Source organism: Cetorhinus maximus, chromosome 7 (genome assembly GCF_964194155.1).
Source record: "Cetorhinus maximus chromosome 7, sCetMax3.hap1.1, whole genome shotgun sequence".
Classification (NCBI taxonomy): domain Eukaryota; kingdom Metazoa; phylum Chordata; class Chondrichthyes; order Lamniformes; family Cetorhinidae; genus Cetorhinus; species Cetorhinus maximus.
In genome coordinates, this window is record NC_135885.1 from 4,064,570 (window position 1) to 4,087,651 (window position 23,082).

General features: G+C 42.6%; 1 protein-coding gene across 1 annotated transcript in view; it reads left to right on the forward strand.

Moving 5' to 3' along the window:
- The window catches only part of inppl1a (inositol polyphosphate phosphatase-like 1a), a 213,809-nt gene that overhangs the window by 147,509 nt on the left and 43,218 nt on the right, over positions 1-23,082 (forward strand). The window contains exons 8-15 of the mRNA XM_078544958.1: positions 2,705-2,818; positions 5,108-5,258; positions 7,588-7,694; positions 9,050-9,152; positions 12,130-12,326; positions 14,059-14,176; positions 15,635-15,731; positions 19,184-19,322. Coding sequence (XP_078401084.1) covers positions 2,705-2,818; positions 5,108-5,258; positions 7,588-7,694; positions 9,050-9,152; positions 12,130-12,326; positions 14,059-14,176; positions 15,635-15,731; positions 19,184-19,322 — 1,026 coding nt within the window. The remainder of the gene's footprint in view (positions 1-2,704; positions 2,819-5,107; positions 5,259-7,587; positions 7,695-9,049; positions 9,153-12,129; positions 12,327-14,058; positions 14,177-15,634; positions 15,732-19,183; positions 19,323-23,082) is intronic.

The following is a 23,082-nucleotide window of genomic DNA, read 5'->3' on the forward strand; positions in this document are numbered from 1 at the left end:
TGTGAACCTGCTTGTTTTGAATGCAATCTGATTTGGGGAACAAGCTGAGGAAGGAAGACTACCCTAGCTGGCTCCCTCTCCCTACCTTTCCTAAAATTGTGTGTGGTTATCAACCTATAGCCAGAGACCCCTCATCTGAATGTAACTAGTCTGTATTTGGACCTGCAAGGCTTCCAGATATCCACCAGAACCAAAGGCCCATCTTCACACGTGGGAACTCCAGGTTGACGGCGTCGAGACCCTGCGGATTTTACCCTTTACTTTATAGCACCTATCCTCTAAAGCCCATCTCTGCAGGGAGACTCTATCTGGTTTGTCCTTTGTCTGTGTGTGTGTGTGTGTGTGTGTGTTGGGGGAATTCTTTAGGAAGAGATGGATAGTTATACTTCCCGATTACAATTGTGTGTTGACCAGTACTTGCAATTTGTTCGAAAAGATTTTGTCTTAAAATAAATTAATCATTGAGTTTTTGAAAGGAGCCTAGTCTTCCGGGTAGTAGAGGTATAGGTACGCAATTGACCATTTTGGTGAGAAAAGTAAATGTTTAAACCAATGGTATGGCTGTGGAGTAGTGGGGCTTGATAATTCGCGCATTCCTTGCATCTGAGTCATAACTTTACCAACAACTTTTTTTAAGTAGGCGAAATTCTAAATCCTAGTTATTTACCAAAATAAAGCCACAAAATTCCACAGTTTAAACAGAAAAAAAATTACTATGCAACAGTCAACAGAGCAAACAGTAAATACTATCTATCCTATACTCTAACACCCAGAATTAACATGAGTTAAACTTAAATTAACAAGGAAATTATGGTTGAATATAAACTATGAATTGCACGTGAAATGTCAGATACAGCTAAGAATTGGCTCAGCGGTCCACTTAGATACTAATGATCACAGTGAGTCACAAAGCCCTTCAAGATCTGTTTTCCTCATGAGAAATTTCAGCTCCTCTCCTTCTAAGAGCTAGTCTGATCTCCAGTCTATAGCAGCACACAACCAATTCGAATTCCACAGGCATTGTCTTCACAAATGGCACATGCCTGCAGAACCTGCTCAACTGGGTCTGGATAACCAATGTCATCTTCCAGTAACAGAAACAGCTGCAACAATTCAGCTTTTGGATCTGAACTCCATCTCTTTCAGCCTTGCCTGTTCTGCACCACTGGACTCATCAGTTGCTGCTGCCCAGCTTGGACTGATGTGTCTGTGTCCTTCTGTATCTTTTAACCAGTGTCAGTTTGCCCAGAAGGTTTGGTTTCCAAGCCTCTGTTTGTTTTTGTTTCCTTCGAAACTGAGGGGGTCAGTTTCCCTTCTATGTTTACATGTTCTGTTTCCCATTTCATTTCAGTTTTTGTTTTAGTTAGGGTGTACCTCAAAAAATACAAATTGCATTTAAAGATACAAATTCCCTCACACTTGTGTCCTTCTTCACCGAAATGAATCACTTCACTCTTCCATGCCTTAGATTTCATTTCCACTTGTCCACCTTTTCCACCAGCCTGCCTGTGTCCTTTCGAGGCTCTACACTATCCTCCTCATGGTTCGCAGTGCTTCCAAGTTTTATATATCAGGAAGAGCAGGGGTTCTAGCACCGATCCCTGGGGAACTCCTTCCTTGAGCCTGAAAAACAGCCGTTCACCGTGGGTCTTTGTTTCCTGTCGCTCAACCAATTTTGTATCCATGTTGCTGCTGTCCCTTTTATTCCATGAGTTATAACTATGCTGACAAGCCTGTTGTGTAGCACGTTATCAAATGCCTTTTGGAAGTCCACGTATACCACATCAACAGCACAGCCCTCATCAATCCCCTCTGTTACCTCATCAAAAAACCCCAGCAAATTAAACGCAATTTGCCCTTAACAAATCCATGCTGGCTTTCAGTAATTAACCTGTATTTTCCCAAGTGACTATTCATTTTGTCCTTGATTATCGTTTCTAAAAGCTTTCCCACTACCGAGGTTAAATGACTAATACAAAAGTAAAATATGGCAGATGCTGGAAATCTGAATCAGATTTAAAGTTTTAGGCTGACGACCTTTCATGAAATGTCCTCCTGCGCTGCATTATTCTACGATTACATCCAGGGAGGCTGTTCTGACACTTCTCTGGCACTTTTGGATAGGTTACAAGGTTAAGATCGCCTGATGGGCAACCCTTTTCTGATTTTCTTTTTCTTTTCACTTCTGTCTCTTTTTCTTTTTGTTCATTGTCCCTCTCACTCGTTCCCCATCTTGTCCTGTTTTCTAATATTCATTCTTGCATTTTCTCGCTTCTCATTGTTTTTCATGTGCTTTTCCATCTTGTTTAATTCCACACTCTATTCACCCACCCAACGAATCCTTTGATTTTATTTGTTAGCATATTGCTTATTGCTCATTTGTTCTTTCTAATCTTGACATTCACCATCCTGCAGTATTTTGACTGCTTGCTGTATCCAGATCAGGCCTTGCTGCACTGCGCCCTACAGTATACCTTTCCAGGATGCTGAGACTGGGGAACTGTTTATTTCCCTCTGCCTTTCTCGACTCTCCACTCCCCCCCGCCACCGTTTTTTAGAACCCATATTTCACTCTTGACTTACTTTTCCAACTTTCTTCTTCAGACCTAGTGGTGTCTGGCACCGTGAGCCTCAGTCGGTCACTTGGAATTCTCAGTGTTAAATAGAGATGTGCCGTATGCTAATCTCATTTTCTTCCCTTTAGGCATTGAAAGCGCTGCAGGAAATGAGTTCCTGTCCCAGCTTCACGTCGCAGTCTTCGATGTTCTCCCACACTGTGCCTCGCAAGGCGAAGAGCATTCCAGTACAAGCTTTTGAGGTATTGTCCTGCTGTCTTCACTCGGGGATTGGTGTGCCTCTCATCTCTGAGACAGCTAATTCTGTTTTCCCACTCTCCCTGCCCACTAATATAGTTTGGGTGGATGAGGGATGGAGGGTTAGTTCATTATATGCCCCGTTAATGGAAGTTATGGTAAGCATTGGTTATGCCCAAGCCGTGGAGTATTGTGTCCAATTCTGGGCACGCAGAAAGATGTCAAGGCCTTGGAGAGTGTGGAAAGGAGGTTTGCTCAATTTTTTTTTTTGCCCTCAGTCCCTTGAAACGAAGATGATGTCTGCCAGCCTTAAATTTGCTAGATTAGTACAAAGCAAAATACTGCGGGTGCTGGAAATTTGAAATAAAACTACAGAAAATGCTGGAAATACACAGTGGGTCTGGCAGTTTCTGTGTTGCCAGCATTTTCTGTTTTCATTGCTAGATTAGTGACTAGGGTGAGGGATTTTAGTTATGTGGAGAGTCAGGAGTAGTTCTCCTTCAGAGCAAGAAAGGTAAAAGGACTATTTAATAGAGGTGTACCATACGATGAGGGTTTCTGATAGAGTAGGTAGGGAGAAACTATTTCCAGAGGCAGGAGGGTCAGTAACCATAAGACATGGATTGAAGATAAATTGACGAAAGATTCAGGGAGGATGAGAATTTATTTCGGTTTTTTTTTTGCACAAAACAAGTTATGATCTGGAGAACACAGCCTGAAAGAGTGGTGGAAGCAGATTCAATTGTCAGTTTCAGCAAAGAATTGGCAAAGTACTTGAAAGGGAGAATTGTGCAGGGCCATGGGAAAAGACCAAGGAAATGGGATAATTGGACAGCTCTTTCAAGGAGCTGGTGTAAGCACAGTGGAATGAATGGCCTTGCTGTAAAGTGCTTTCACAGGTGAGTTATGTGTAGGGTTAGGCATTAACATAGCAGAGGGTGATGAATGTGCCTCCAAACCAGCTGGAGCTGGACGTCATACCATCGGCTAAGGAACAGTGTGCAGAGAGGCAAATAGACCAGATTAATTTCAATTACTTAACTTAAATTAATGAATTTGAAGTCTCTGCTGTAAGAGGTTTTGCTCCTCAACAATAATTAAAGCCTAAAGCTGATCTTGTCTCAAGTGATCATCACACTCATTTTCAGAGAGTTAAAGCTGCTGAAATTGGTGATAGCTGGCAGGGTGCAGGACTTTTGCTTCACCAGTTCTGTATATTTTTAGAATAATGATAATAGTAACTTAGTATGCAGTTCGCTGCGAGTCAAAGGGGTGGAGGAGTAATTGTGAACTTTATATCCTTGAATTCCTGTCCTTGCTCACATCTTTTACATCAAGTCTCCTGTAACTAGCTAGGAAACAGTGGGATTGCTGCATTAAATAAACCCATTAAGCTTGTAAATAAATAAAAGACTTGCATTTATATAGCACCTGTCATGACCTCAGGGCACCCAAAAGTACTTCAAGTACTTTTGAAGTGCAGTCACTGTTGGAACAGAATCACAGAATTGTTGCAGTGTAGAAGGAGGCCATTCGGCCCATCGTGTCTGCACCGGCTCTGAGCATCTTAACTTAGTGCCAATCTCTTGTCTTTTCCCTGTAACCTTGCACATTGCTTCAATTTAAATAATCATCCAATGCCCTCTTGAATGCCTCAATTGAACCCGCCTCCACCACACTTATAGGCAGTGCGTTCCCAACCTTAACTACTCGCTGTGTGAAAAAGTTTTTTCTCACCTCGCATTTGCTTCTTTTGTAAAAAAAACTTTAAAACTGTGCCCTCTGGCCCTCGACCCGTTTACGAGTGGGAACAGTCTCTCCCTATCAACTCTGTCTAGACCCCTCATGCTTTTGAAAACTTCTATCAAGCGTCCTCTTAGTCTTCTCCTCTCCAAGGAAAACAGTCCCAGTAGTAAACATGGCAGCTGTTTGATACACAACAATGGGATCATGACCAGAACATCTGTTTTTATTGATGTTGGTTGAGGGATAAATATTGCTCCGAATTTTAGAGAGAACTTCCCTTACACTTCTTCAAAATGGTGCCTGAGAGATATTTTACATCTGCCTAAGAGGGCAGATGTCGCACCTGAAAAATGGCAACTCTGGTAGTAAGGCAATCCTTCAGTCCTGCACTGCGAGTGTCAGCCAGAGTTATGTGCTTAAGTCTCTGGGATGGGATTTGAAACCATGATCATTTGGCTCACGCTATGCATGCTGATACATAAAGAAATACAATGATCACCACTTCTCACTGAGACAACGATATAAACACTTGTTCTTATGTTCCTCAGGTGAAACTGGATGTGAACCTGACTGATTTAACGAAGATTGGTAAATCACAGAAGTATTTACTTAGTGTGGACGTGGAGGGAGGAAAGCTGGTGGTACAGAAGAAATCTAAGGACCCACAAGAAGACTGGAACACATTTACACATGATAAGAGTAAGGAGGAATCGTGATATTGTGCTTTATGTTTTGGGTGATGTTTGGGACCAAGCACATTAATGCTATCTTACCTGTCTAAGGTTACTTCAATGAACAGCGTAGTAAATGTTTTCTACCGTGTTAAGTGCGTTGTTCTTTATGAATTTAATTTATTCCCTTCATATTTCACAGCAGAAGCTAGATAAAGCTCCCTCTACACTGCCCATCAAACACACTCTGCTTAGTTACGGCATGGGGTTAGGTACAAAGTAAAGCCATCTCTTTACACTGTCTACTAATTGACTGAGCTCAGATTGTGGGATGTATGACCTTCCTGTTTGGGTTTAGTTAATGGAGGAGGCTGCTCAGTCTCTCAAAATTGTTCAGCTATTAAATAGAGCGTGGCTACTTCATATCCTAATGAATCCTTCACTACCCATACTGTTACTTAACATTCTAGGCCTTAAAAAATTAAATTAATCCCCAGCATCTACAGGCGGTTGGGGGCGAGGGTCCCAGATTCCCACTCCCCGTTGTTTGAAACTCTGCTTTCTGGTTTGATCTAGCTTTAACATGGCGGAGAAGGTGGTGTAGTGGTAATGTCACTAGACTGGTAACCCAAAGACCCACGACAATTCTCTGGGGGCAAGGGTTCCAATCCAATCACGGCAGCTGGTGGAATTTAAATTGAATTAATAAATTTGGGATTGAAAGCTAGCCTCAGTAATGTGACCATCATCGATTGTTGTAAAACCCCAACTGGTTCACGAATGTCTTTGTGGGAAGGAAATCTGCCGTCCTTGCCTGGCATGGCCTACATATGACTCTAGCGATGTGGCTGACTCCTAACTGCCCTCTAAAATGATCTAGCAAACTACTCAGTTCAAGGGCAATTAAAGATGGGCAACAAATGCTAGCCTTGCTGGCGATGCCCACATCCCATGAAAGAATAAATTTAAAAAAGCTTGAATGTCTGCTCTTTCTGTGTTGCCTCTTCCAACCAGAGGAAATAGTTTTCCTCCAATATTACTAGGAAGTGCTGAGTCCCCCTCTAACATTTGCTTTTGTTTTCTCCTCTAACCCCAGTCTGCTGCCCTTTTGATGGGGGAACTTCTATCGCCAGCTCAGCAGCAATGTTTCGATGTTTGCAGTTTGTAATTAAAAACAGAATTGTGAATGGCTTGAGGGGAAAGGAATTGCATTTGTATAAAAGAGGTTTGCACAGATGGTGCAGTGTAAACATTCCTATCGGTTTTTTCTTTGTTGCAATGATTGCGATGAAAATAGTTGAGATGTAAGCTCAGCTCCCTGCAGGAAGCTTGTGTTGCAAATCGAGGGATGCTAACGTTGTGTTACATCAGATCGCTGCTTGACATTCACTGAAAGAAATCAGGCTATGTGTTCTCAGGATGTGGGTAATGCTGGCCAGGCTGTGTTTATTACCCAGCTCTGATGTGCTAAGTCACCATTAAGTGTGAGCTAGAGTCACATGTTGGCCAGACTAGGTAAGGGCACTACCGGTTTGATTGCATTCAATTTGTGGTTGGTAGCCCAGTGTCAGAATACTTGCACTACTGTGCCCTAGCCTAGAGATGCTGAGGCCATTTGACACATGATCATGGCCAGCTCTGCAAGATAGGTGATGAATTAAATCAAGTCCCTGTTATAGGTGAATGTTAAAGATCACCAGGAAGATGAGTAGGGGAGTTTCAGTTTTTATCAGCAACTTGTAATAGCTTTGAAGTACTAAGAATGTGTCCTTTAGGGAAGGAAATCTGCCATCCTTACCTGGTCTGGCCTATGTGTGACTGCAGACCCACGGCAATGTGGTTGACTCTTGAATGTCCTCTGAACAAGGGCAATTAGAGATGGGCAATAAATGCAGGCCTAGCCAGCGACGCCCACATTCCAAGAATGAATAAAAATAAATTTAAAACAAAAGTAAAAATACCTGGAAAAACTCAGCAGGTCTGGCAGCATCCGCGGAGAGGAACACGGTTAACGTTTCGAGTCCATATGACTCTTCAACATAACTGTTCTGTTGAAGAATCATACGGACTCGAAACTTTAACTGTGTTCCTCTCCGCAGATACTGCCAGACCTGCTGAGTTTTTCCAGGTATATTTATTTTTGTTTTGGATTTCCAGCATCCGCAGTTTTTTGCTTTTAAAAAGAAATTTAAGTTTGATATCAGGCTTTTGAAGTTCCAGCCTTCCTGGTTCAGCATGCTAGCCTTTTGCATTTGGGTTCTCAAGGTTTGGGCCCGGTCTGCACTGATCAAATGAATATCAGTAAAACAAACACCCCTGAGGTCATCAGTGGATTCTTGTTTTCTTTTCCCCATCAGTTCGGCAGTTGATAAAGTCACAGCGTGTCCACAGCAAGCTGGGAATAGTGTTCGAGAAAGAGAAAGATAAAACGCAAAGGAAAGATTTCATCTTTGAAACTACAAGGGTGAGTTATCCAACTACAAGCTTCCTGGTTGTTATTTGTTCTCAGAGTTTCAGTCACCCTTTAGAAGTCATGTACATGAGGGCAAATTGATGATAACAGGAGTCATGCCTTTAACATAGTAAAACGCCCCAACAAGAGCGATTGTTAAACAAAGTTTGAAACCGAGCCACGTAAGGAAGTGACTAAAAGTTTGGTTAAAGGGAGAGATTTTAAGGAACCTTTTCAAGGAGGAGAGAGAGGTAGAGAGAGAGAATTTAAGAGCTTAGGGCCAAGGGTGTTCAAAGCGCAGCTGCCAATGGTTAAACAGTTAAGATTGGTGACATTTCAGGAAGTCAGATCAATAAACACAGAACGAGTAAAATCAAAGACACACTACTGAGTTCCAATCACAAAAGTGCCCGGTTGTTACACCCCTATCATATATCACTAAGAAGGTCAGAGTCGCCTGTTTAATTATTTTTTCACAAAGTCAAGTATAGACATTTTTTTTATTGTTTTGAGATTTTCTTCACATATTTCTCTTGGTCCACTTTTACCAGTTGTAAAATTAATGTACTTCTGGACTTATTTTCAGTCCTGTCTCATTGTAATGAGGATCAGTCCACTTGTCAAACGATGGGTATATGAGGATTTTTTTAAAAAATTGTGTGTTATTGGCAAGGACAGTATTTATTGTCCATCTCTAATTTCTGTTGAGAAAGTGGTGAGCCGCCCTCCTGAACCACTGCCGTCCTTATGGCGAAGGTACTCCCACAGCTTTGTCAGGAAGGGATTTTCAAGATTTTGGCCCAGTGGCGAAGAAGATATGGCCAATATATTTGAGTCAGGCAGTTATGTGACATGGAAGATTATTGTATCAAACCGATGTGGCAAGAAATTCTTAATTGTTACACCTCTGGGTAAGGCTAAATGCGAAGCTAGTGAAGGTACACTCCTGCTCGTAAGGGATGTGGGGCCATTTACGATAGAGGCAGGCCATGCTTTAACTTAAAGTAAAGAGTATCTTGGACAGAGCAGAAGCAATTTTGGGAGCAATCTACAATCTAATATAATTACATCAGCGTGCAAATGATCATATCACTCAGTTGCATACGTGTGTCTGAGGTTCCATTCAGAGTTGATTAATTCTGTGACGTTTCTGGAGATTGATCAATAAAATATAACCATTGCAATTTGTGGCTGTTTATTTCAAATAGAATCAGCAATTAATCTTGATTTCAACAACAACATAAAGCATAACCTCATTCTTGTTTTAGTTTAAGGTTGATTAACCTTTATAAAAGTTATTTGAAGCATTTTTAGCAGCAGCCCTGTCAGCCTTCAAAGTTTTGTTTCTCTCTTTCTTCCTCTTTCAGAAACGAGAAGCGTTTTGCCAGCTCCTACAGTTAATGAAGAACAAACATTCCAAGCAGGATGAACCGGACATGATCTCTATCTTCATCGGCACGTGGAACATGGGTAAGAATGAGAGAGAAATTATCTGATGTTTCACATAGACCAGCTTCACACTTCTCACCCGTGACAGCTTGGCTCGGTTGGTAATTCTCCCTTCTCCAAAACACAATCCTGCAGTGGAATCATGTGACACAGAAGGAGGCCAATTGTGCCTTTGCTGGCTCTTTGAAAGAGCTGCTGGCTCTGCCTTGCTCTGTCCTTTAGAGTCTGAAAATGTTTCCTTTTGAAGCATTTATTCAGTTTCCTTCTGAAAGTTGAATCTGCTTCCACCACGCTTTCACATGGTGCATTCCAGATCATCATAAGTCTCTGCACAAAAAAGTTCCCCTCATATGCCCCTGCTTCTTTTGCCAGTTATTTTAAGTCTGCAGCCTCTGGTTGCTGATCAGTGGAAATAATTTCTCCTTACCTAATTAATAAATTCCCCTCGTAATTTTGAACGCCTCTATTAAACCTTTCCTTAACCTTCTCGACTCTTAAGGAGAACAAAAACAAAAATAGCTGGAAAAACTCAGCAGGTCTGACAGCATCTGCGGAGACGATTACAGTTAACGTTTCGAGTCAGTTCTGAAGAAGAGTCATACGGACTCGAAACGTTAACTGTATTCCTCTCCGCAGATGCTGTCAGACCTGCTGAGTTTTTCCAGCTATTTTTGTTTTTGTTTCAGATTTCCAGCATCTGCAGTATTTTGCTTTTATCTAAGGAGAACAATCCCAGCTTCTCCAGCCTCTCCATATAACTGGAATCCCTCATCCTTAGTACCATTCTGATAAATAATAAAACTGGGTGAGAGTCCTTTGGAGCTCATAACTAAATGTCCTACTGGATGTTCACAGAATCTCGCCCTGCCAGTCAGAAGCACCAGAATTGGTAGCTGGAGCCTCTGTTTCAAAGCATTAGATCTGAAGCGTTTTGGGTTATTTTCACATGCTACCTGGCACAATGTACAAAGTTTTCTTCTAAAGTTGTGAACTTCAATAACCTGGCTTTAATACAGCAAGTGAAAGGAAGACTCGCATTTCTATAGCACTTTTTCGTGACCTCAGGACATCGCAAAGCACTTTACAGACAATGAAATACTTCTGAAGTGTAGTCACTGTTGTAATGTAGGGAACGTAACAGCCAATCTGCACACAGCAAGGCCTCACACACGAACAAGCCATGTTGATTGAGGGATTAATATTGGCCTGTACATCGGGGAGCATTCCCCTGCTCCTCTTCGAAGTAGTGGCAATGGGATGTTTTCCACCCCCTGATGAGTGCAAATGAGGCCTTATTTGAAAGATGGCACCATTGACAGTGTTGTGCTCCCTCAGTACTGCACTGGAGTATCAACCTATATTATGCAACTTGAACCCACAACGTTTTGATCAGGAGGCAAGAGTGCTTCCCACTGTGCCACAGCTGGCACATGTTCAACTGAAGTATGAACAACTGGCCCATACTTTTTTTTTCCCCTCTTCCTTTTCCTATTGAAGTTGGAACTGCTGCAAAGGCCTGATTGACATTGGAATCTCTTGATGCGGAGGAATCTGAGATGCAAACCCATGTTACTTCGTGGCCCAGTGTCCCTGGGGGCCCAATGTTAACAGGGACTGGTGGCCAGGAACCTAACATTCTGGGTAACAGTGAACCATTTAAAACAGCTGTGCCAGAAGAATTCCACACCAGCATTGCAGAAAAAATTCAGGATATCAGTGATCATCTCAAGGGCAATTAGGGATGGGCAACAGATGCTGGCCTGGCCAGTGACGCCCACATCCCATGAAAGAAATAATAAAATATTGCAGATTACATCGAGTGATGGGGTGGCGGCATTCACTTGGTCCCAGCAGGGACTGCAATCAGTGTTCAGAGAATTTTCTGAATCTGCCCTTATCTCAGTAAACCCTGGGTCAAGTGAGAAGTGGGAGGAGAAGTTTTTTGTTTTATCTTTGTGATGTTAACCCTTTATGTAAAGGGCAAGGTTTGTGCATTAGCAGGTATTGTATAGATTTTGCTGTTTTCCCTGTTTGTGGTTTTAAACATTTTGAAAATCTATGCTTGTGTTATTGATGTGAAACATCTCTCCCGGGAAGTCAAACAGTAAAGCCCTAATAAATAAAACTTTGTTGAACATTGCCAAGCACTTGTCCACTCCTTGACTCAGTGAATAAATTTGGTCATAAAGGTCAGGAAGACTTGGGTTCAGTCCCTGGCCTGTACTCAGCCAGCTTGTCTCAGCCTGGTATCAGTTTAGGGTTCCACAGTTGGCTTCAGTTTCCCCCTTGGCTGAGAGGGGGTGGTGGGAAATTCAGCCAGAGTCCCCTCTCCCGTCTCTTAGCTGGTGATTCCTGCTGGGAGCTCCCCTTGTCCAAACCCAAAGTGCATACAAGTGTACACACCTTTCTTGATGCAGGAAAGGTGAGTTGGGTAAGCTGCTGAAGGGCCATATGACCATGGATCCCCATCTAGATACAGTGCCTTCAGGAGGTCAGTGGATACACACTATCTCATGCAACTATGCAGACCACCTCAGGACAAGGGTAACAGTACATGGGTGCAGCATCACCTCCTGAGTTCCCACCCCAAGCGTGAAGACAGGACTTTGCCTTCCTGGCACAACCACAGTAAGCCAAATGACCATCTCTGTGCCATAAATTTTTTGTGTCTGAGTCGCAAGTTAACATTCTGACTTGGACATATATAGGCTGATCCTTCATTGCTAGGTCAAAAATCACACATCATTCTCCCTCACAACACTGTGGGAGCACCTTCAACACACCATTTCTTATGATATTATGATCTTACACATCTTGCAAGTGATTCAAGAAGGCAGCTTGTCACCACCTTCTCCAGATAGTTAAGAATGGGCAATAAATGCTGGACTTGAATGCTGCCCCCATATTCCATGAACAAATAAGATTAAGAATGTTGATGACTGTTCAAATGGAATTCTCACCATGTTTCTCTCTTTTTAAAAAAAAATAACATGAATAGGAAGTGCTCCTCCTCCAAAAATCATGGCGTCCTGGCTGATATCCAAGGGCCTTGGGAAAACACTGGATGAAACCACAGTCACCATTCCACATGACATATACGTTATTGGGACTCAGGAAAACTCTGTTGCAGACAAGGAATGGGTAGACTTTGTACGGGGCAGTTTGAAAGAATGCACTGATCTAGACTTCAAACCGGTAAGATATGCTGTGTCATTTAGCTTGTCCTGTGGGTGAAGGCCTGAAGAATATCTGAGCCTGTAGGAGTGGGTTTGGTGGTGGGTGGCAGGGGGGGAGGGGGCGGTGGTCATAGTCCTCCTGCCCTCCTTCCCCAGCCCCCCAACTAATATTTTGTGATTGGCTAATGCTGCTTTGGCAACCTGTTTTTGTTTTTTTTTTACTACAAAAAAACTTCTGACCCTCGTCTGAGAGTGTGGCTCCTGACTTGCTCTTCCAACTAGGCAAATTGGCATTCGCCCTTATGCCCGTCCATGTCAAGTTGGCCAAATTCTGTTCAACCACATCATTCTCGGCCTCTCCCCCCCCCCAACCCAAACCCACTCCATTGCCCAAGCTGATCTCTGCCACTGGAGGGTTGAGGAGGGTGGATGGGAAGAATGGGAATAGGGAATAGAAAATGGAGGGAGCTAGGGTGAAATGGCAAGGGAAGGAATAGTGTCGGTGGAGGGGTAATAAAGTGAGTGGAGGAAGGGAAGGGATATAAGATTACACTTGGAATCCTGATAATTATTTTAGCAAATGAACTGTTTAGGAGGATGTAAGCTTCAATCTTTGATCTCTGCAGAGTTAGCTGATCAAATGGCACCTGTGATAGAAAATTATGAATGAAGAAAATTATTATGAATTAAGAAAATGCAGCCAGGGCTCCAGATCAAGATGGCTGTCTCCTAAACAACAACTTGTATTCATACATAGTAAAACATTCCAAGATGTTTCACAGAATCCCTTATCAAACAAAATTTGTCACTAAAGCACGTGAGATATTAGCACAGGTAAGGTACTGGTTTTAAGAATCATCTTAATTGGAGGAGAGAGAGGTAGAGGTTTAGGGAGGGACTTCCAGAACTCATGGTCTAGGCAGCTGAAAGCATGGCCACCAATGGCGGATTGATTAAAATTGTGGATGAGGAAGAGTTCAGAATCGGAGGAGCATAAATATCTTGGTTATAGAGCTGGAGGAGATCACGGGAGGAGGGATTTGGAAATTAGGGTGAAAATTTGAAAATTGAGTGGATAGGAGTAGGTTCAGTTACGTCTTTCAGGGTAGGGCGCGCACCACTTTGCTTAGCCTTTGTGACTCCAGTCCCACACTATCATGATTGACTCTTGATTCCGTCTGAAATGGCCTAGCAAACCACTTCACAAAGAACAGTAGCAGGCCATTCAGCCCCTTGAGTCTGTTCTGCCATACTGTTAGATCTTGGCTGACTGGTCACCATTGATCACCACTGCCTCTGTTGATTCCATCCCTCTCAATCTTGATAATGTAGATACCAGGAGGATGTTTCCACTTATGGGAGAAACCTAGTACCAGGGGATGCAGTTTAAGAATAAAGGGCCTATCGTTTAAGATGGAAATGAGAATTGTTTTTCTCTCAATGGATCGTTAGTCTGTGGAATTCTCTTCCCCAGAAAGCAGTGGAGTCTGGGTCATTGAATTTATTCAAGGCTGAGTTAGACAGATTTTTGATTGACAAGGGTGTCATGCGTTTTGTGGGGCAGACTGCAAAGTGCAGCTGAGACCGCAACCAGATCATCAAGCGGAGCAGGCTCGAAGGGCTGATTGGCCTCAACCTGCTGTTAAGTTCTATGTTCCTAATCTACACAATCACTGTCTACATTTAAATTCACAGAGCCCTTGACAAGAATCAAGTTTGTTTATGTAGTAAATATCTTCGTTTGTTCACAGATTGCAATGCAGACACTTTGGAACATTAAAATTGTAGTCCTGGTTAAACCAGAGCACGAGAACCGGATCAGCCACATCAGTACTTCGAGTGTGAAAACCGGAATAGCCAATACATTGGGTAGGTAGCCAAATAAAGCCAGCAGCTATTGCAGCATGTTAGCCTAACAGTCATCGATTGCACATTCGTGATTAGAACAACAGCTTGAATTTATATAGCACCTTTAACTCAGTAATCCATTTCAAGGTGCTTGACGGCAGCATTATCAAACTCATTGGACATCGAACCACAAGGTGATATTTAGGCAAGTGAAGTAGGTTAGAAGGAACATTGAGTTTTATACAGGGAATTCTATAATTTAGGGCCTAAGACTATGGATGACTGGAGTGATGAAAATTGGGGTTGTGCAAGAATTCAGGATTGGAGAAATGCCGAGATCTTGGAAGGCTGGAAAAGGTTCCAGAGCTAAAGTCACAGAAGCATGGCTCACAAATAGCTGCAGGTGTTGGGAGATTTCTGCTACATCATTAACCTTGACATTTGGTCATCCCACACTCTTCAGCCCCAGTTCAGTACATTCATGGCTTGCATACTCACCAAAGTGCCACAGTCCTCTAGAATATCACCTATAAGCACATGGTACTTGTGGTAAAGTGAGGCACCTTGACCCTTTAAGAGAATGTAAGTGTACTGATCATGTGACAGCAATGATGAATCACTGCACAGTGTGAGCAACTGGGAACTGTAAGTTGAGTTCTGGAGGTTTCTGAGTGAGCACGTATGATCTGGTGCTTTGCCCTATGTCTCAATAAACCATCACTGTTTATTCTTACATCAGTCTCCCCCTGTTATTGATTGCAAGTAGCAATTGAGGAGAACGTGGAAGTCATGCAGTTAGAGTTCGGTTGGCCAACAAACTCATTTACCAAAGACATAAAAGTACTAATTTCCATCTTCATTGTGTTTTAGAGGGGTTATCCCTGGGCATAGCCTCTGCTTTTCCAGCTCCTGATCACTGCCATTCCTCCATTCTGTTACTGGAGGCTGATAGTTCACCCACTCCGTTCCTTTGGTATCCCTTCCCAAAATCACTTAGCCTGCTTGCTTTCTTTATGCCTTCAGAATCCTCTTGAAACCCTTGTCTATTGCTTTATTTCCATCTTCCCTCCACCTTACGTCAGATTGCTCTAGTTCCTGCTCAGTATCAACCTCTCCTTCCTTCTGTCAAGATCTCTACATTCCTCTAATTCTGACCTCTTGCATATCCCTGATTTCCATCACTCCACCAGTGGGGGCTGTGCCTTTGGCTGCCTAGCCTCTAGGCTCTGGAGTTGTCTCCCTAAACTGCTCCCACTTGTTACGTTTCTCCTCTTCAATGCACCCCTTACAACCTACCTCTTTAACCAAGCTTTGGTCACCTGCCCTAATGTCTCCTTGCTTGACTCAGTGTCAGATTTTGTCTGATTATAGCCCCGTGAAGCACCTTGGGACATTTTACTATGTTAAAGGCACTATATAAATGCATATCCCTTCATATGAATGTGTTGTTTGTTAAAAGTATTTCTTCATTATCCATAGGTAACAAAGGCGCTGTTGGTGTTTCCTTTATGTTTAATGGAACTTCATTTGGATTCGTTAACTGCCACTTAACATCTGGCAATGAGAAGACTGCAAGGTAGGTGTAATTAGAAAATTAACGTGGAACAGCCTGAGGCAAAGGTGCTTCTAGTCATTAAAATAAAAGCAAACAAGCAAATAAAAGCAGATGCACAAAATCTGAAATGAAAACAAAGTGCTGGAACTACTCAGCAGGTCTCAGAGAGAAACAGTTAACATTTCAAGTTGAATATGACTCTTCAGAGGGTTCTGAAGAAGAGTAATATTCAACTCAAAACTTTAACTCTATTCCTCTCTCTGCAGATGCTGCCAGACCTGCTAAGTATTTCCAGCACTTTCTGTTCTTATTGCTTCTAGCACCATAAACACAGAGAGAAGATTCTCTCCGATCACATGGTGCTTGCAAGACTGCTGTATCCGATTTTTTTTCCAGTGAAAGTATTATGCCGGATCAAGTTTTCACAGGAATGATGATCTGTTCTAGCTGTGCCTATTGTATGAGTGATGCTCAGCGCTTAAGAGAAAGTTCCCCCCCGCCAAATGTCTGGCTGCAATCGAAAATAAAACATGATTGCTGCACTTGAAGTAATAAAAAAGCCAAAACTGTTAGAAATATGTACTGGGTCCATCTGCATTTGATGTTCAATGGAGGGTGTCCACCTGAAATGTTAATCTCTCCATTTCAGGTGCTGTCAGGCCTACTGTGTATTTCGAACATTTTATGTTTTTATTTCAGCCGGGTTGTACCTGCATTTTCATCTATAAAATTTCACACAAGTGCAAGATCTAGGCTGATCGTCCCGTACAGTACTGAGGGAGTGCTGCATTATCTGTGGGTTGAGACATTGAACCGAGGACACATCTGCCCTGTAGGTTGTCATAAAAGATCTCATGGCACTGTTCCGCAGAGTGCTGGCTGCTAGTCATCTCTCAACTAATTTCACTCAAACAGATTATCTGGCCGTTTATCATATTGCTGTTTGTGGGAGCTTGTGTGCAAATTGGCTCAAATGTCTCCAACATTACAGCAGTGACTGTACATAAAAAATAATTCATTGACAGTAAAGCACTTGGAGACATCCTGAGGTTATGAAAGGTGTTAATAGAAATGCAGATTCTTTCTACAGTTTCTATAATACGAAGATTGATGCTTTTAACTCTTCACATAGCCATTGAGTTAGATGCACAGTATGCAAGAGTGGTCTGAAGTGCTTTGCAAATGACAATTTCAGAGCCAAAAATGTGTATACCCAACCCTTATCCCATTGCTTTTAAGAACTCTGTGCACAGTAAATTACTTTCAAAGTAGATGTAGATTGAAAAAAAGGCATTTTGTGCTCTCAAAATTCCACACTAGCAGTTAATCTGGTTTTGATCATGTTGATTGAAGGGAGACATGTTTACTAGAATATCAGGAAGAACACTCTGCTCTTCTTGGGTTTGTACCTTGGGACAGGGCAGACAAGCCTCTGGTTTAGTGTCTCATCCAGAAAAGTGCAGCATTTCTTCACAAGAAGCATCAGGCTATATGCTTGTCCTGGAGAGCACATTGGACCAATTGGAGTAAATTGACGAGGACATTGAGGACATACACTTAAACAGTGGGGGATAAGTGAAACATTTTTAAAGGCATAATGCTGAGCATGCAGGATATATACATATTTACAATCAACAAGTGTAGGCTAAAAAAAACGACAATTAATTGCATAGGATATACAGCACAGAAACAGGCCATTCGTCCCAATCAGTCCATGCGGGCATTTGTGGTCTGCTCAAGCCTCCTCCCATCTTTCCTCATTATTGTAACCCTTGATTCCCTTCTTCCTCAAATGCTTATCTATCTGCCCATTTAATGTATCTGTATTATTTGCTTCACTTTCGCCCTGTGGTAGTGAGTTTGACATTCTCCCCACTCCCTGGGTAAAAAATTTTCTTCTGAATTCCCGATGTGAATTTCTCGGTGACTATCTTAAATTGATGACCTCTAGTTATGCTCTTCCCCACAGGAGGAAACATTATCTCTGTTGTCACTGTGTCAAAACCTTTCATAATTTTAAAGACCTCGATGAGGTCACCCCGCAGCCTTTTTTTGGTATTCACTTAAAAGAAGCATTTGGAAATATGTGACTTGGGAGTAAGACTTCCTCTGGCTGTGGAAAATCAGTTTGTGAAGTTTTCCTTTGTCTCAGTGCCCCTGCACAACCTGAAAAAAGTGTTGTAGCAGTCATTTTCTGGATTTTGTTCCATGGACGAACAAGCTAATCAAAGGTGAAATAGAGGAAAGTGCAGACACTATCACAGCCAAGCTGAAATGATAACAAAATATTGTAAACGCACAGTAGTTTTGTAGATCTCTACAGACCTTCAGGGAGAAAGGGGGAAGGGTTCAGTGGGATAAATGTAGGAATATGTTGAAGCATGTTAAAGGGATGGTGACATGAGCAGAGGGACCTAGAAAAAAAATCGAACTGTGGAGGCAATACATAATTGAAATTCCTTCAGAACCACGAATACTAATAGATACAAATGAATTTGAAACAGAACCTGAGTGTACAGTAATTAATATTCTGTTGACTGCAACAATGGGGGGTGAATAACATAAATAAGAGCAAAAGTATTACCCCTTAGGCCTGTGCTGTGATGCAATGAGATCATGGCTGACCTACCTCAACTCCACTTTCCTTATATTCCGTGATTCCCTCAGTGTCCAAAAATCAATTGATCTCCATGTTGACTATTCTCAACATCTGACCATCTACAGTTCTCTGGAGTAGAGTATTCCAAAGATTCACAGCCTTCCGAGTCAATAAATTTTTTGTTGTCTCAAATAGCCAACTCCTTATCTTGAGACTATAACCCCTAGATGTAGTTCAAGGGGAAACAGTAGCATAGTGGTAATGTCACTGGACTAGTAATCCAAAGGCTCAAGGTCTGGGGACATGGGTTCAAATCTTCTCATGGCAGCTGGCGGAATTTAAATTCAATTGATAAAAATATCTGGAATTAAAAGCTAGCCTCAGTAATGTGGACCATGAAACTATTAATGTTGTAAAAATCCATCTGTAAAAACCATCACGAATGCCCTTCAGGGAAGGAATTCTGCCATCCTTACCCGGCCTGGCCTGCATGTGACTCCAGGACCACAGCAATGTGTTTGCCTCTTTTCTGGATGTTTTCACATCCACTGGTGGGGGTAAGGAGTTGTAACTTAGTTGGGCTGCTTTGATTATGCTGAGCCACCAGCCTCCTCAAGGCCCTTGTCTTGTGTTTCTCCTCTGCAGCTTTTCCCATAGCAAATCTTTGATCTATTTGTCAGTGTAAGACATTTGGTGGTGATGATGGAGGAAGTTTGTAGCCTTTAATTGGGGTACCAGACAGCCCCATTCAGAGGGAAAGGAGACTTTCTTTATTTGGGAAAGTGAAACCAAATAAGAGGTAAAATTAAGAGTGGAGTGGAGCAGGAAACCAGAATAAAATCCGTCTTTTTCCAATCCTGTTTGTCACACGCAGGCGGAATCAGAATTACTTGGATATCCTGCGGTTACTTTCTCTCGGTGACAAGCAGTTGAGCTCCTTTGACATTTCATTACGTTTCACGCATCTGTTTTGGTTTGGGGACCTCAATTATCGGTTGGACATGGAGCTGCAGGTAGGTGACATTGCCTGTTAGCATGCTGTCTGATCCAGGAGTGCAGATCCACAGGCATTGGGCACTCATCCTATCTCGCCCAACTGCCTGTTCATTGATTTGTCCATGCCTAGGCAGAGTGCATTAGTTGACTATTAAACCCAACGAGGCATTACCGCCTATCCTTGCACAATTTGATCAGGTGATACATGATGTCAACACTTAGCTATGTCATATGTCTACCTGCCTGATTTTTCTGCATTTTTTTGCCATCCTCTCTGTAGCCCAGAAGCGCTAATGCCAAAGACACAACACGATCTTCACACCTTCTGTCAGCTGTCCAGGCCCAAGCTCAAACACAGGGACTTCCTGCCCAGAATGGTTCAGTTTTGTACTTGATAACACCTGTCACTGGGAAAATGTTAAGAGTACATTACAAAGGATGTAATAGCACAGCATGTAGAAATACTTATATAATCAAGCAGAGTCAGCATGGCTTCATGAAGGGGAAATCATGTCTGGCAAATTTATTAGAATTCTCTGAGGAGGTAACAAGCAGGATTGATAAAGGGAACCAGTAGATGTAATATATTTGGATTTCCAAAAGGTGTTTGATAAGATACCACACATAACGCTACTTGATAAGAGCCCATGGTGTTGTGGGTAGTATGTTAACATGAATAGAAGATTGGCTAACTAATAGAAGACAGAGTTAGGAGAAGGGGGACATTTTCAGGATGGCAACCTGTAACTAGTGGAGTGCCACAGGGATCAGTGCTGGAGCCACAGTTATTTACAATTTACTATGTACTATTACAATGTACTATTGCCAAGTTTGTGGATGACACAAAAATAGGTGGGAAGACAAGTGGTGAGGATGACCCAAAGAGTCTACAGAGGGATTTGGATATGTTAAGTGAGTGGACAAAAACTTGGCAGATGGAATATAATGTGGGAAAATGTGAGGTTATGCACTTTGGCAGGAAGAATAGAGGAGCTCGATATTATTTAAATGGAGAAAGACTGCAGAAAGCTGTAGCACAGAGAGATTTGGGTGTCCTCATGCATGAATCACAAAAAGCTAGCATACAAGTTCAGGTTAAAGGGAAGGCAAGTGGAATGTTGGCCTTTATCTTATTAAGTAGCCTTATGTGTGGTATCTTATCTTACCTTTTGGAAATCAAAATAATTACATCTACTGGTTCCCCTTTATTTCAAAGAAAATGGAGTATAAAAATAAAGAAACCTTGGTAAAATTATACAAGGCACTAGTTAGACCACACCTAGAATACTGTGAACAGTTTTGGTGCCTTTATCTAAGGAAAGATAATCAGGCATTGGAGGCAGTCCAGCAAAGGTTCACTAGGTTGATCCCTGGGATGGAGGGATTTTCTTATGAGGAGAGGTTGAGTAGGTTGGGCCTGTACTCATTGGAGTTTAGAAGAATGAGAGGCGACCTTATTGAAACATATAAGATTCTTCGGGGACATGACAGGGTAGATGCTGAGAGGTTGTTTCCCCCCACGTGGGAGAGTCTAGGACCAGAGGTCGTAATCTCAAGAGTAAGGGGTCAAACATTTAAGACAGAGATGAGAAGGAATTTCTTCTCTGAGAGTAGTGAATCTGTTGAATTCTTTACCACAGAGGGCTATAGAGGCTGGGTCGTTAAGTATACCTAAGGCTGAGATAGACAGATTTTTAATCAGTAAGGGAATCGAGGGTTATGGGGAGAAGGCAGGAAAGTGGATTTGAGGATTATCAGATCAACCATGATCTCATTGAATCATGTAGTAGACTTGATGGGCCGAATGGCCTACTTCTCCTACGTCTTATGGTCATCGGGTGGAGCACTTGCTGGTTGCCTTGATAACATGAATTGTAGGCCGTTTGAATTACTCAGCTTTCTGTTGATGAATGTGCTATCCGGACTGCAGCCAGTATGTGGTCCAGTTACTGTGATAGATACTGAGGCTTGGCCTTTTCCAGGAGGTCTTAAAAAAATTTAGACTGTAGCAACAGCAAAAGGCACCCCATTATTAATAAGCTATATATAAAAATGGAATTACATGACATTATCTAGATGTAAGGGAGAGCTGTCATTAGACTATTGTTGCATTTACCATTGGTGGCCTTAGGTAAAGGTAAAGGTCAGTTTTGATCGGATGGAGGTGACAAGGAGAGGGAGATTCCATGCTATCTGTTATCCTTCACTGTACTTGCAGTGGGATCTCTGTTATCCTAAAGACTTATTGCAGGCATCCAGGCTTGCTTTTGCATCAGTCAGCAGAAATGCAATCGCGTATTCCTAATTGATTTTCCACAGGCTCTTGATCCAGCTGGCTAAGTCATTGTCTGAATGTTGGGTGCTGTCTGCACAGCTGTGATATTTAGCCTAGGAGTCTGAACTTATTCTTTAAAAATATTTCAATGGGATATGGGTGTTGCTGACAAAGCCAGCATTTATTGCCCATCCCTAATTGCCCTCGAGAAAGTTCTGGTGAGCCACTTTATTGAACTGTTGAACTCTGTGAAATATGTACACCCACAGTGCTGTTAAGAGGGCTGTTTCAGGATTTTGACTCAGCAACAGGGAACGGCAGTATATTTCCAAATCAAGATGGTGCGTGACTTGGAGGGGAACTTGCAGGTGGTGGTGTTCCCATGTGTCTGCTGCCCTTCTCCTTTTAGCTGGCAATGGTCATGGGCTTGGAAGGTGCTGTCGAAGGAGCTTTGTTGAATTTCTGCAGGGCATCTTGTAAATGGTACACACTGTGCACTGGTTGTGGAGGGAGTGAAGGTTGAAGGTGATGGATGGGGGCTAATTAAGTAGGCTGCTTTGTCCTGGATGGCGTTGAGCTTCTTAAGTGTTGTTGGAGCAGCACTTGCCCAGGCAAGTGGAGAGTATTCCATCACGCTCCTGACCTGTGCCTTGTAGATGGTGGACAGGGTTTGGTGATTCAGGTGGTGAGTTACTTGCAGCAGAGTTCCCAGCCTCTGACCTGCTCTTGTAGCCACAGTATTTACATGGCTAGTTCAGTTTTTGTTCAATGACAACCTCCAGATTATTGATGGTGGGAGTTTCAGCAATAGTAGTGCCATTGGACATCAAGGGAAGATGGTTAGATTCTCTCTCATTGATGGTCATTGCCTGGCACATATAGAGTGCAAATGTTACTTGCCACTTACCAGCCCCGAATGTTGTCCTGATCTTGCTGCATGCAGCTATAGACTGCTTCAATGTCTGAGGAGTTAAACACTGATGAGCCATCAAAGAACGCTGACCTTATGATAGAGGAAAGCGTCATTGCTGAAGCAGCTGAAGATGGTTGGGATACCCTGAGGAACTGCTGCAGCGATGTCCCCTGGCTGAGTAACTCTCACCTCACCAGCAGGGATTAATATTTCACCACAGCCTCCTTCCACCCCAAATTAATTATTTTGAAATGTAACAACATGGGTGATAGCTGCATGCAGAGTGCTTCTGATGCTGTTTTCATATCTTCAAATTTCTCCCATGGAGAATACCAACCTGATGCAATGTGAATGCTCCTTCCGTGGCCAGAACCAGCCAATAGCAAGGTGTTAGTCCTATTTGACAAGAGGTGCTTTATGGGCTTCCCATCCCACATGATTGGGAGGAGGTGTCACCCACACCCAATGGACACCAGAATTCTGCTGGATTCAACTGGAATTCCAAGCCAGAGTTCCAGTCGACACTGACCGGGCTGTCTGTGGTCAGGTACAAGCTCTGAGCCTCCTGACTCTGCGGCAGGAATGCTGC